Below are 15,445 nucleotides of genomic sequence, written 5' to 3'. Positions count from 1 at the left end.
TTATAATTATTTTTTCCTCAATATCATGAGGATCTAGATCCTGGATAACTGGAGAAGCAGAAACCTTAAACCACTTTAAAGTCAAATAGTTCACTTAATGATGGTAGACACAATTCCACAAAAGTGTCTGCAGAAATTAAATAAATTAGTATTCAATTTTATTTGGAAATCCAAAATCGATAAGGAAAAAAGTTCCATCCTTACTCAAGATTATAGCCAAGGTTTTTTTTTTTTTAATGGTTAACACTGAGAAACAGATATTGAGTTTTCGTTTAAGATGGCTTGGTAGATCATTGGATGACAGTGAAGGTCCATGGACAGATATTTGTAATTATTGGTTTGATTTGCTCGGTTGCGTAAATCTTCTGTTAAAGATTATCTGTACTAGTTTATAGGAGGGATTAGACCCCTGCAAGGTCACTGGACAGGTGGTTATCTCATCAACTCAGCTCTCAATTAACATAAGAAAGAGAGGATCATGGGGGACCAATGGTCACCGATTAGGCATTGTTTTCTATATAGAGGGAGCAAGTAGCTACAAGTAGTACAGTGTGGCTTTAAACTGTACATGTAACTATGACCATAAATTATTCGATGTCCATGATTGGCAACTTCCTGATTTCTATCTAGAAATATTACAAGCCTGGAATTAAGTGAAAGGTTATACTTGCAGTGAAAATTATTCTATACAAGACACAATTTTTTATAAGCAAATAATATGGCATAACAAAAACTTTAGTTGTGGAATGATTTATCTAAAGGACCGATTATACTAAATTGAAGAAAGCTATTCCAAATATATGGTTCAGAGATCTTTCAAATGAAGTAACGGAACCAGTATATTATACCCACTCCTGAAATTCCTTATTTCCAATTTTGAAGAGTGTCTTTACTTATCAGTGACGTACAGTAAGCATCAAACGTTTATACAATCTGATATCTTTTAAACTTACATTCACAAACAGATGCTGTCTTTTGGGGGGGGGGGAATATACTTCAAAAAAATATTGACTGGTCTTTCGTGTTCAAAAGGAATTTAACGTTTACAAGGGAACATCGTATTAAGGGACTTCAATTTCAAATTGATGTACAATAAACTACCTGTAAAAAACAACATTTACAAATGGGGATTAGCAGACGACAGATTCTCTCCCCAGTGCCATGTCATAGAGGAAATAGTGCATGTGTTTATCGAATGTGAACAGAATGATAATGTCTTTGATTATATCAATCATGTTGTGAAGTACACTTTTAATATTGATTTTTGCATGGATATCTCTTGTTTACTTAAGATTAATATTAATAGAGAGATAGACGTTGTAACAACGATAGCAATCTGGTGTATGTACAAAATGTTAATCGTCGGGAATAAGTATGGATTTACTGAAAACCGTTTCAAACTAAAACACGTATTTGAAAGAGAAAAACAAAACAGAATTGTTGTAAAAATCAGGAGCTAAAAAGCCAGACAAAATGCTGCCAGAAAAACTGTTAAAAGCACTTTAAATGAAAAGGATAAACTTGAGTTTGATCGATTAGACTACAATCAATACGAAATCTATTTATAACAGATTAATCGATGTGGTCAGTAAGACAAGAACATAATCAAATAAACACTAAACAAATATATATCTAGGTAAAGTTTTAAAATGGGCTGATCATATTTAAGTTCGTAGCATATAGCGAGAGAGAGAGAGAGAGAGAGAGAGAGAGAGTGAGAGAGAGAGTGAGAGAGAGAGAGTGAGAGGGCCATTACGAAACAATTAATCATCTTTCAAACCTTTCTTTGCAACACAAAGATTGTCGTTATAAAGACCACATGTCTAAACGTTTGTCTACTTATTTGTAAGAGTGGTAGTTAAGGATTATAATCTGATTTGAATTACATGGATGTGACAAAATCCGGGTTAAGGTCATTATTACGAGAATCCTTACCCCATATCATTAACGGCTATATCCTGTTTGGCTAATTTAGTAGGCTACTATTGACTACATACTTCCAAGTCCAAGATATAAATAATTGTTGAATAATAATAACAAAGTTCAGTTGATAGTCCCATGTTTCACATTTTCAATTATCAGAACGAAATAAAGATAGTTTGTGTAATTTCAAAATGAATATGTAAAATCTGTTTTCCTTGCCTGCTGCAAACGTAAAGACGAACCAATCCTACTTTTATGGAAAGGAATCGGTCGGTTTCGATAAGATTTAGTGATATGCTAGTGATGTAAAATTGAAGTATTTTCTATTATTAAAATTACTTTGTTGTTCCATCTCGTATCCGTTGCGTTGGTATAACTTGGGTGCAAGCTTTTTTTATTTTTTATTTTTTATATCTCTCTCTCTCTCTCTCTCTCTCTCTCTCTCTCTCTCGCTCTCTCTCTCTCTCTCTCCTTCTCTCTCTCTCTCTCTCTGACTCTCTTTCTCTCTCTGTGTGTGTCTCTCCCCTCTCTCTCTCTCTCTCTCTCTCACTCACTCACTCTCTCTAACTGTCGATCCCCTATATTTGTTAATACTCTGCTGGCATACTCTGCTGTATGATAAGCTGCCATCGGGATTATTTTATACAAGGTACAACTTCTTTCTTCTCCTCCTTACTCTCTTCAATCCTTCCGTTCCCGGTATATACCGTTGTTTTCTCAAAATCCGTTAATTTTCTCCACCAAGACAAAGTGAAAACAAGTTGAAAGTTGATCAAACAATTACATTACCCCCATAATATGGCCAAAATCTGTCGGCGTGGGATCGGTGAGGGGTCGGTGTGGTGGTGGAACTGAGGTTAATGAAAAGACAAACGTGTCCCAAGCATGAGCTGTAAACATGTTAGCGTAATACTAACATGTATTTGTCCCCAAAATCTAGCTCAAGCATGCACTAGCGCATACGTGTTTAGATGTTAGTATTCAAACACTTTAAACGCAGGAAATTAAGCACTCATTGTTAAAACAATCAGTTTATCTGTTTGTTATTGAAAACATTTTTGTCTCTTACTGTCAGATATTGAATGGTTTCAGGCGCGTACGCAGGATTTTGTTCAAGGGGGGAGTTTTAACATTTATAAATCGGGCCGAAAATTTCGCAACGACTCAGCCAGCCGCTGAATAAGCGGAGGGGGGGGGGGGGGGGGGGGGGGGGGGGTTAAGAGGACACTTTTTTTTTGAAAATTTGACATTTTGCTCCGTTGGGGGGGGGGTAAGGTCAGCTATTTTAGGTCAGCCATGGGAATATCTTTTTTCTTTTTTCTTTTTTTTTTTTTATAAAAAAAAAATACAAAACAAAAATACAAAGGGGGGGGGGGGTTTAGGGGGTTTAGGGGGGGGGGTTACACACAAAAAATACCAAAGGGGGGTTTAGCCCTCCCCCCCCCCCCTGAATGGTTTATCCGTTGTGAAATTAGTCAAGATATTTAAGCGTTTGCAGACACGCTGCTGCTTACAGTTCACAACCACTATTGTCAGTGGTTGAATCGTTTGAACACAAGCACATACAAAAAAATATAAAAAACGCAAGTTTACTGGAGAACAAGATTTAACTCTAATTTCGAACCATGTCATCTATTGTTTGGTATTTAATTTAATAAAAAGAAGGAAAACGATGTCGATATTTTTTTAGATTATGCACTTTTTACTATTGACAAAAGCTTTGTTAGACAGAATTTAAAAGAAAAGAACAAAACAGAGGCTTCTTCATATTTTTTTTTACCTCTTGGATTATCGTTTACAGATAAAAGAAAATATTTCATGTAGAAAACTATGTATATCCCTCCAGAAATGGAGACAAATGCTGAACATGTGAAGATGTATGCTATATATCATTATGAGGAAATACAGAAGACCAGAAATTGTTATTTTACAAACAAACAAAAACAAAAAGAATAAAACAAAAAGAAGCACATACAAAATGGGTCAACCGTTGTAAAAATTTAGAGTGTGTCTGAGATTTTGTTTGTGTTCGTGATCACCTACAAAATTTGATACCTTTTTTTTTCCTTTGTCGTTTAATAGTGGTTTTCCGAAATTGTTTACCGTCCCTTTTATGCGAGGAAAAAAAACACTGATCGACCTCTAATTACAGAATCGTCTTTTTCGATTGCAGGTGCCGTTTCGATTATATTTCGTGAACATTTCAAGCATGAAATGTAACAGTAGGACAATGAATGTTGGTCTTACTTTATTTACTTAGTGCACACGTACACTCTTCATTTCAATTGCAGGCCTCCGTGTGTACTCATGTTATGAAAGAATATCTGTGTTACTACTTGACACGATAACAAGACTTCAAACTATTTGGCAACGTCATATTATACACGTATCTCTCTCTCTCTCTCTCTCTCTCTCTCTCTCTCTCTCTCTCTCTCTCTCTCTATCTCTCTCTCTCTCTCTCTCTCTCTCCTCCTTGCTCTTTTTTGTGGTAATCTCTCCTTGTTCCCTCCATAAGGTTACATATCAACGAGAAGTACATGTAACTGCACTTTTCATCCCATATTACAACGGGGGAATTCCATGGCTTTCTCAACCATGTTCAATAATAGAAATGAAATGTTAAGAAAGTAAACACATGTAACCGAGACAATCGTGACTTCAATTGAATAATTAGTTTTATTTACAGAGAGATAATATAGAAACCCACTTGTAATAGATGAAAACAATATAGATAACCAGCACCTGTGGGTATTTAGTAAGGTTCACCTAGAACTTGATGGGTTTTTTCATCTCATTAATCAGATTCACAGATTAATATCCAAATTAAAATCGTAACATATAAATAAATAAAAGTTATAACATTCGAGGACAATGGCGCAAGATAAATGCAACTGATGATGACAGTGATATTATGAGGTGAACAAATACGACATGAGGTGAAATTAATTCGTAGAGAGGCTATATGTGTAAACATATTTGAAAGCATTTAAGAGCACTAAGCACTAAGAAAGATTTAAGATACACACATTCGTTTAAAAAAAGATCTATGCAAATATTTTCTTAAAAGATATAGGCTCAACTGTCATTTTATTTGGTCAGTGTGAGTGCTATGAAACAAGGAACCCCTATTTTAACTGAAGTTTTTTTTTCTTGTATGTATTTATAATTTGTAAACTGAATTGTATGAGTCTCCGGACTTTTTATTCAGTATGTTTTTATTCACAATAAACCAGAATTGAATTGTTATGAATTACAATTTTCTGGGCTGACATCATAGTAAACTTTGCTTCGGCTGTAATAATTAGAGATATTGCATACATGGTATATTGCTTATATTTATGTAAGTACATTGGCACATAAAGGTATTACAAAATAGTTAGAAACCAATGAACATTACACATATTTCAACTTTCCATCTTAATTTTTTTAGTTACTTTTCTTCGCTGGTGTCATTACCGCTCGTTGATAAAGGGAAAGTCCCTAAAAAAATGTCATTTTATTCCGATGAATTCGAGCAACTCTCGAGTTCTACGCTCAGATTCAGACTGCGACACTGTGGAATGAGCGTATCAATGACGTTACGATATGACAAACCATTGGGGAAGTTGACAAACTGCTTAGTGGAGTCTCTCATCCTGTAGTAACGACCATCTCGGTAAAAATGCAGGTAATCATTGTCGACGCGTACCACTGCTTCAACTCCATCGCGGAGGGCGTAAGGTGTATTCCTGAAAAAAGTGGATATGCGAGTCCTCCTCTGGAGCCGATTAGTGCTGCTAAATTTGTAGACAAACCCACCTGAAAATGGAGAGGAAAACAAAAGGATTTAATTAAATTTCGAATCGTTTCGTTTATTTAAATTGATATTCAAGCTTCTGGGAGTATGGATGATGATGTCATAAAGACACTTAACTAATAAAATGCTTTCCCGGCGCAGGTTGGTGTGAAAATATAAATCAATCAATATCTTGTGAGATATTGATTTTGAAATAGGTGTTAAACAGATTATTAAATCAAAACTTCAGTTTCATATCTCCTGTCAGTCAGTATTCATAATAATGTAATGTATTTCATACAAACAAAGATGAAAGTCTAAAATCCATTCTCGGATGAGACCATTTGGTATTACTATCATTATTTTGACAAATCAAGAGATTTTTAATTTTATTTCTTGATGAAATAAATGGATACTTGTTTTCATCATAAACGTTTCAATATTTTAATTTAAATAATTCATAATTTATACACTTTTACGAGCATGTACCTTTGAAGAAAAAAGTTGGACCAGTGTCACTAGATTTATATGCTGCATCGATGTCGCATGGTAAACCAACCCATCTCCTGTTGATTGGTATCCTTGAGAATCTGCGTTGGGTGGAGGTCTGGTAGTAGTAATAACATTCCTATAATAACAAAAGAAAGAGGGATTAGTGATTAAAAAGAGTGACGGCGACACAACAGTTTCTTACACACAATCTTGAATGCTACAGTTAGAATGATTGTAATAATTATTCAAATGGTCATTATCCGAATAGAGAAAGTATTTATAGACCATAGCATTTTTTATTCAACAATTTAGCTATAAATAGGCCCCCAAAAATTCAGCTGTTGTGTACCTAGTTTCGAGGACCAGAAATTTTTGAACAATAAATTAATCTAAAATCACTGATGATTCTCGATCCATTTTAATGTAGACGGAAATGCTCCTGGATCTTTGGTTGACTAGGTTTTAGAACTGAAGGTAATACAGTTTTCGCGCACCTTTTGTAATTATAGAGTAAATAACTGTTAGATGTAGAGAATATGAAGGGTAACGAAATATGAAATCGACAACTATTGGTACTGTCAGTTTCACATCGATTATAAAGATCGAATAAAATACTTACGCTGAAGAAATATGAAAAGATCCCATTTTGGAAACTGGCATCCACGTTCTCTGGCAGATCAAATCCAAATCTGTTACGGACTACCCCCCACGAAGGTGATGCCTGGTCTAGACGCCAGTAGTAACGCCCTGTGTAATGAAAATATTAAATATGCATATTAAATATACATATATAAATTGATATATTAAAATAAATTTCTAGATTAATTAAGCTCTTTCTTTTGGATAAGCTGTAAAGGGGATCGTAGACGGAAAATAGAGCAGAGCTTCGATAAAAGAAGTATATATTCCAATGCTGCTGTTCCGATCAGGGTGATAAAGGGGTTAAGGAAGAAATATCCTGTCAAACTAGCAATACAAGCGTTTATTAGTACCATATTTGGTAATAAAAACTGATATTCATAGACAGAAAAGATGCTACCTTGCTTGCCAAAGGAAGGATTATAATTATCATTAAATTTTAGCTTAGCATTTATGTTATCGTACAAAATGGGAGCGATTATTCTTAGTGGGTTATTAAGTTAAGATGTAATCCATTATATTATGTAGGAAAGAGACACAGTGGTATTCGCTATATGGACAAGTCAAAGCAATACATCGCTCATGTGAATAATAAAAAGGAATTTAGAGAACAGAAGTTTGGGATAATTTAGAAAGCTGCTTTTGTAAATAAGACATAATTAATTTCCACTTACCGGCCAATGCGTATATTCTACCACTATAATCTTTGATGACTGCATCGAAGGATCCCGTGCAGGCCTGGCGGGGTGGGGTAGGGGACGTAGGAGGTCTTATGGTGGTGGTCTGTGTGGTGGTTGGTTGTGTAGTTGTACGGCGTGTGGTTGTACGGCGTGTGGTTGTACGGCGTGTGGTAGTACGGGTGATTGTGGGTCGCCTAGTTGTTGTGGTTGTGCCAGTGTTTCCTAAGGAAGAGGAAGATACATTAACATTACATCTTATGTATGCTACATGTTACATTTGTGTCCAGGGGCGGAACGACTGCTCCTTTTAAAACAAAATATTTACGGGGCAACACGCCCCTCCCCAGGATTCCATAATAATTATTTACAAAAGCTAAATAAATCATCAATGAAAACATATATTATTCAAAATGAGACCTGTCTGATACGTAAGTGTTGAGAGGTATACGGAAAGGCTGATTAAAATCTTCATTTTTAACAATAAGAGACGAACTCGTCATGTTAACATTTATTTATAACATACATATCTCCATTGATTAAATACCATATGACTTACTTCCATAAAGCGACGTGATACCAGCAATGTCATCACGATCAAGATTGAAGTTGGGATTATAACCCCGATAATAGGGGTACATAAGAGCTGACTGTACATCCGAGTGGTAGAGACCAAGACTGTGACCGAACTCATGAGCTGCAACCTGAAACAAGTTCGTACCTGATGGATACAAAAAGATGTGATTATCATAACAGAAAAATAATATCATCTAAGAAAAAATAATAATAATCACAAATAAATAAAAATAATAAAAATTGTTTTCTGTGTTTCTATTATTCTTTCTTTTATTCAGAATAGTGAATATGTCTCCACTAGGCCAAACTTTTCAAAATATTTACCAGCTTTAATGAAATAATATCACAACCACCCCATCACAACATCATTCTAAAGTAAACTATATTTAAAAAGGGGGAATAAAACGTAGACAATCATGTGAATTCTTACCAAAGTTTGTCCCGATTGTCCAAGTCTCGGAGTCGTCGAAATGAGCGTCACCGTTACGAGGTAGGAAGGCGTGGGCGAGGACGCCGCCTTGGCCATCGAAAGAGATGCCGTCACCGTGTTCATAGCTCCCGAACTTGATACGGATATCGACAGATGAACTATCGACGACCTCACGAAAGGTCAAACCGGATACATCGTCCCAAACCTGTATTGAAGATGATAAAGACATTAATAAATAAAAGCCAATCATCAACATGTTTAAATCGAAATTTAGAATTAATTCAACAATTTTGTTGATGGCATCATTAAGCGTATCAACAAAAATAGTATAATTACCTGAAACGTTTCAATTATCCTGCACCACAAAAATTGTCTAACTGCATGTTTGTATTATATATCTCCATTATTTTCAATATCACAAACATGATAATTTATACAATAGCATGACGCGTTTGCTAAACAAAATGGAATAGTTACTTTTAAGAGAGTTACAAGATACTCGCAAAATAGTTCAGCCTTTAAAAGAAGACCCTTAGCCCATAAAAAAATATACATGTTTAGCGTCCCCACCCGCTTCCTTTTTGAAATTTTTTAATTTTGTTTTTTTAAGAAAAAAACACATGAAAAACACTGCTAAAATGGATCTATTTCTGATCAAAAAAAAAACCAAAAAAAAAAAATGTCGGCGGACATCTTGCAAAATAGCCCCGACTGTCATGGAAAATGTACCGAGCGGCCATTTTGAAGAAAAAAAAGGGCCTCCTCCTTCCTATTTTTCGAAAAACAGGACGCTAAACATGTTATTATTTTTTTATTTGGCCTTAGAAATGTTCATTTAGATGCCTAACTCATACTTATATGGAACGGCAGTTCTAAAGTATGAATATCTCCCCCCCCCCCCTCACCGACAAAAAAACAAACAGACTCAAACATTAAACTTTTATGGGCTCACCTGAAAGGCTCTCCTTATCTCGTTCTTGATCGCGTTTTGATTGAGATCATTGGTGAGTGTACCGAAGCTATACGTCACAGCTACGTTACGTGGCCACGCGATGCCACCTGTGACGTAGGGTAGGATATCGGGAACACCACACCGAGGGGTATCGAGGAGCTCAGCTGTTTCAGCATCCAATATACCTGTCATACGGGGAGGAATAAAACGTGACAACACGAATAAGAGTGACGTAACAATAATAATAGTATAAGTAATGATAATACTAGCAATACTATAAAATAGAAGATGCGAAATTGAATTGGGGATATCATAACGACGGTAATAATATGACAACGGTTTTAACAATGATGGGGTTGGTGATAATGATCACAATAATGTTGTCAATGATATTAGAATAAATATTTAGCTCTAACACAAATCATCGTGTCATGCGCAAGGCTAAAACAAGTTTACTAATCGTAATTTGAAACACCGACCAAAAACGCTGAACTAATGAGTTACACGTTGTAACATACTGATGCTTTAAACTGCAAATGTGTTCAAATCAAATCAGCGACTCACCTGTTTGGTTTATACCGCCATGTTGTTGATATTCCAAGATGGCGGATGTGTAGTTGATGTTTGCCTCGCCAAAGGTTGAACCGAGTGGGACGTAACCGAACTGCTCAAGATTGGCCTAAAATAAGAGGTTAATTAACAATAGAATAATTATGAATGAAGTGAATAATTAAGGAATGAAAGTAACATGAATATCACACTGTAAATTGCTTACTAAAATTAAAATTCTGCTCATAACATAACGTTCTTCTGAAAGGTGGTATTTCAGATTAAGCGGCTACAACTGAACTCCCTCCACAGTTTTGGCGACATCAAGATAACCAATAAAAACGAGGTCTTGTTCAATTTACATTAGAATAGATAGCGCATAAATGTGTCAACCATTCTTTTGGCTTAACATAAGTTAAATTGTATCTTCGAAATGAAATAATGTTGGCGGTAGCTCATGCCCTAAACGCAATCAAGTATTAGACATGGGATCATGAATTAGTGAAACTGGATCAAACTCAAAACCGCATTGATAAGATCGTAGTTTAATTAGATTGGACCCCAAGGAAACAAGATTGAGTGAACACGAATTATTAACCTAATTGTTGCGATCATTGTAGTTTAATATGTAATCATGTAGGTGTATTTAAAACTGTAACGATTATGATTTCGCTGGATCAATTTTGACTTCGCAATGAAACGACATTCATAAAGAAGACACAAGCACATGCTCAAAACTTCATCTTAACAAGCTTAATCTCTCTCTCTCTCTCTCTCTCTCTCTCTCTCTCTTCCTTCCACCTCTCGAAAGTACACCCATATAAACAGCAGAATCATTACCAAGAAAATAAATGTCGTAATAATAGAATCTTACCTTCAATATTACGACTTTTGACTCGTCAATATCCTCGTCGACGACTATGCCCGAAACCACATCTTCAGATGTTGGTGTTGTTGTTGTTGTTTGCAGTGTCGTCGTATCTTCAATCGATTCACCGCCATCGTCATCATCAGAATCGTCTTCGGAGACAGCAGTCAAGATCGCTGATCTCGGAGTGGTCAAGTCGAAATCATCTCCTGCTTCGCTGACCAATGCTGTGATGTCAGCTATCTGTGTCGGTCCGAATGTGGCCGAGATCGGGGTATTTAGTACAGTGGTTAGCCGTGTCAAGAAAACTACTGCTAATATCAAGCAAAAATTCGCCATTCTCAGTCTAAAGAGCGAACGATGATTTAAGTTGAAATGAAAACAACCTTCTAACTTGTATGAGCTTGTTTACAGCTTGATGATAAGAAGTGATAATGATTTTCACAAACAATTCACTGGCTATTTATGCGATTTTGATTCCCAGTAAAAGAGGGTTTCTAGTTAACCGCGCCCTAACGAACGCTGCTCTGATTGGCCTGTTCCGTACGCGTACCTGGTAAGCTCCTTTTTGATTGGACGACTATTGTACGGACAATAGTAAACTATTGACCAACGTCGCTATAGGATGTCAATCTTCTCCCGGAACTCTGCGGATGATGTTTCTTGTTGCCTAGCTACGTAGTTCCGGGTTTGAATTGGGTTACCCTGACAAAGAAATTGAAATCTATGGAATTTTTAGGACGGATCCAATTGGGAGAGAGTCTAGCAAGTTAAATCACAGACATTTCTTTCTTTTTTCTCAAAATTCTTTATTGATTCCAGGCATTGCATAAATCATACATAAACAAATTAAATGACTAATGATCTGCCATGAACAAGTTATTTCATCTAGTCCAATGTGAACTTCCTTCCATCCAATCTCTTTAGAAAATGCAATATGTTACCACGCTGTTCCCATAAATCCTTTACCATATCACTTTCACAAAATATGTGCTTATATGTTTCTTCATTTTTTCCACATAGAGGGGCACTTATCACATGATATCAAATGAAACCTGTAAAGTGGTGATTAACATAAACAATATTATACAGCAGTTTGAATTGAAATTCTTTTAGTCTTTTATCCAATGTGTAAATTCTGGGATAAAGCTGATACCTTTCTATTTCCTTTACCGACATATAATATAATGATTGCAAATCATGAAAACTAACAGGGTGTCTCAATCGTATTTTGTATACAGGCTCTCATAAATCAGTTCGAGCAAATTAAATCAAATTGAAACGATTTCTTTGAAAACTTAAACTCTATTGTTAGACCATGATGTGATAATTTGTTCTTTGTGAGATCCAGTTTCTATTTCTCAGATATGACTACTGTTTTATTTAATCAATAATATTTCCTCTTCAGTTAATCCCATACATCTGATATAAGCATCTGGCTTCAGTTTTCTCCTTCATCTATAATATGGTACAATATGTATGTATGTTTAAGGAAAAGATATTCATTAAGAAATGTCACTCACCTCTTTATGAATATACCTATTATCAAAAAAAAAATCATTTGCTTTCTTAGTTGTATCTTTTTTAATAAACACATTCATATCACGCCAGATAATTTAAGGGCAAGTCCACTCCAAAAATAACTTATTTTCAATAGAAGCAAAAAATTCAAACAAACCAATCAAAACAAGCTTGAGCAAAATCGGATAACTAATAAAAAAAAGTCATGAATTTTAATGACATGAACAATATTGAAAATCACAAGATAAATCGGCAACTCACTCATGAGTCTGTGACGTCATTGCCTCACCACCCCCTAATTTTGTCTTTATATTGATAACATAAATTTTCTTTTTTCCCCCTAAGAACCTTATTTCTTCCCACCAGCATCCAGGTTAGATTGATAGTAATATTTTTTTGTGTGGATGTACTAATATAGACAAATGTACGGGAAAAAGTTATAGAAATATATGAAAAATGTGAATGTAAACTATAAGAACAATTCTTCAAAGTTCAATCGCGGATGAGGTTAACGTCACACCATGTGTAAAGTCCTAGAAGGACTAAGGAAAGTGGATAGAAATAGAAGTGAAATGGAAAGGCGAGAAAGTGGAGGTTGGAAGGAAGAGTATCTTTCGGAAGTGAGTGAAAAGGACTGTAAACCAGAAAGTTGTAGACAGGATGAGAGGTTTGAGTAGAAGACTGGATTGAGTTGGAGAGTTGAGTAGATGAGAGAAGCTGGCTTGAGTCGGCGAGTAGAGTTGCAGAGCAGGAGCAGGAGAGTAGACTCGACGTTTCGGACAGGTTGACTGTCCGTCTTCAGGACTTCAAAGTTCATAAAAGATTTTGTGAAATGTCACACGCGCAATATGATACAAATCATATAATAATAATTTGTGTAGTGATTTCCATTGTTCCATGGTTTACATACTTTTTCAAAAATTCGTAACTTTCTTATTAGTTATCCGATTTTGCCCAAACTTATTTGATTGGTTTGTCTAATTTTTCTGCTTCTATTGTTAGTAAGTTACTTTTGGACTGGACTTGCCCTTTAACATTTCCTGGCAGTTTTTTTGGTAATGGTATTATAATCATTTGTTCAGGAATAAAAATTCAATTTAAAAAATATAGATTTGAATATTTTTTCCATTTCGCTTTCTGGTCTCCAGTTTACAAGTCTTTGATTAACATCACCCCTTGTATTTTGACGACAAGTCTAAAAATAGATGCTGCTTAGTAAGTCTAAACTTGAGCATTTTTATAGATATAGGGCACACCTTCATATTTTATTCCTACCTCGCCATAGAAAATTGAAACAAATCTCATCAATTTCTTTGAAGGCCCATTCAGGCACAGGAATTTTAGAGCTAACTTACATAACTCACTTTTGAGTATACATATGTTTTCAATAGATTTTTTTTATTTCCACCATTTTTAACAATTTCTTTACTTTGCTTTAATTTGTTTTTATAATTCATTTCCTCAATATCATGGGGATCTAGAAACACAAATAAATTTAAGTTTGATCGATTAGACTACAATCAATACAAAACCTATTCATATTTATCTGTAAAGCGCTTTGAGAGGGCCTCCGGTCCTGAAAAGCGCTATATAAGAACGAGCTATTATTATTATTATTATTATAACAGATTAATCGCTGTGGTCAGTGAAACAAGAAAATAATGAAATAAATACTTTGAGTTATTAAAACAATAAACACTAAACAAATATATATCTAGGTAAAGTTTTTTAATTGGCTGATCGTATTTTAGTTCGTAGTATATAGCGATAGAGAGTGAAGGGGCCATTACGAAAGAATTACTCATTTTGCAGACCTTTCTTTACAACACAAAGATTATCGTTATAGAGGCCACATGTCTAAAAGTTTGTCTACTAAATTGTAAGAGTGGTAGATCCTTAAACTGTAAGTTAAGGATTAGTTTCTCATTGAAATATAATGGGTGGGACAAATCCGGGTTAAGGTCATTATTATGATAATCCTTATCCAACATCATTAACGGCTATATCCTTTTTGGCTAATTTAGTAGGCTACTATTGACTTCATAGGTTGACAACTGGTATTGATATTGGTGGACAATCGCACTCTCTACCAACCTTTTCGTATGTTGTTTATAGAGAGAGGGCGATTAACAACAGGTCCAAGATATAAATAATTTTTAAATAATAACAAATTTCAGTTGATTGTCCCGTGTTTCATATTCCATTATCAGTACAACTGAGAGAACAAAATGAAGAAAGTTTGTGTAATTTCAAAATTAATATATATATGTAAAATCGGTTTTCCTTGCCTGCTGCAGACGTATAAAGACGAATCGATATCGTAGCCATAACAAACCAATCCTACTTTAAAGGGACTTGGTAACATTCTTTAGATGAGAGAAAATGGTGCTAAGGTAGTGACTTCAATGCTAGATGTAAGATAGTCTGAAAGTTTGAGAGAACATAGACCATTATTAATGGAAACAATTGAGAAAAACTAATTTGATATATTCCTTAATTCTCTCAACTATATTATTACAATTTAATCACATTTTAGGTGAATGCAAATCGTCACGAAGCAATGATGTACTAGTACAGCCATTTAAGTGTTGACAATAAAGCCTGTCTTATGTCTTATTTTCAATGGAAAACGGTTGGAAAAAAAATCAAAAATGGTTGGGAAAATTTACTGTTCAATTAAAAGAGGGTGTTGCACCGCGACGCCTTAAAAAAAACATAATTATCTTTGCGGTTTGATTTTTTTTTTGCATGTTAGAGGGTAAGTACATTAAAAGGAATATAATAAGTCACATTTCTTCATAAAATGATTATTTTTTCATCAACCTTCAACAATGTTACCGAGACACTTTAATGGGATGGACTCGGTCCGTTTCGAGTAGCTTTGGTGGTATGACAGTGATGTAAAATGGAATGTATTTTCTCTTATTAATATTATTTTGTTGTTCCATCTCTTGTCAGTCGCGTTGGTATAACCTGTGTGCAAGCTATGCTCTCTCTCTCTCTCTCTCTCTCTCTCTCTCTCTCTCTCTAGGCTATATATATA

General features: G+C 35.0%; 1 protein-coding gene across 1 annotated transcript; it reads right to left on the bottom strand.

Annotated features, from left to right (window-relative positions):
* Window positions 1-4,576: 4,576 nt before the first annotated feature.
* On the bottom strand, window positions 4,577-11,321 carry LOC105439065 (50 kDa hatching enzyme-like). Its single transcript, XM_030983956.1, has 9 exons — window positions 10,888-11,321; window positions 10,029-10,143; window positions 9,465-9,649; window positions 8,513-8,717; window positions 8,066-8,227; window positions 7,504-7,731; window positions 6,810-6,937; window positions 6,188-6,326; window positions 4,577-5,721 (listed from the first exon to the last, which is right to left on the bottom strand). Exons 1-9 carry the CDS (start codon window positions 11,218-11,220, stop codon window positions 5,420-5,422), a joined length of 1,797 nt encoding a protein of 598 aa, XP_030839816.1. The 5' UTR covers window positions 11,221-11,321; the 3' UTR covers window positions 4,577-5,419.
* Between the last annotated feature and the right edge of the window lie 4,124 nt (window positions 11,322-15,445).

Source organism: Strongylocentrotus purpuratus, unplaced genomic scaffold, assembly GCF_000002235.5.
Source record: "Strongylocentrotus purpuratus isolate Spur 01 unplaced genomic scaffold, Spur_5.0 spur5_contig_832, whole genome shotgun sequence".
In the NCBI taxonomy this organism is placed as follows: domain Eukaryota; kingdom Metazoa; phylum Echinodermata; class Echinoidea; order Camarodonta; family Strongylocentrotidae; genus Strongylocentrotus; species Strongylocentrotus purpuratus.
This window is presented reverse-complemented; position numbering and strand designations above follow the sequence as displayed.

Bases quoted from the DNA above. Each gene is read 5' to 3' on its own strand.
- LOC105439065 (XM_030983956.1), bottom strand. From the start codon at position 11,220: ATGGCGAATTTTTGCTTGATATTAGCAGTAGTTTTCTTGACACGGCTA. The intron at 9,650-10,028 runs GTGAGTCGCTGA...CCCGTATGACAG, and splicing joins TGGCGGTATAAACCAAACAG to GTATATTGGATGCTGAAACA. The intron at 6,327-6,809 runs GTAAGTATTTTA...TTGTTATTATAG, and splicing joins TCTTTTCATATTTCTTCAGC to GAATGTTATTACTACTACCA.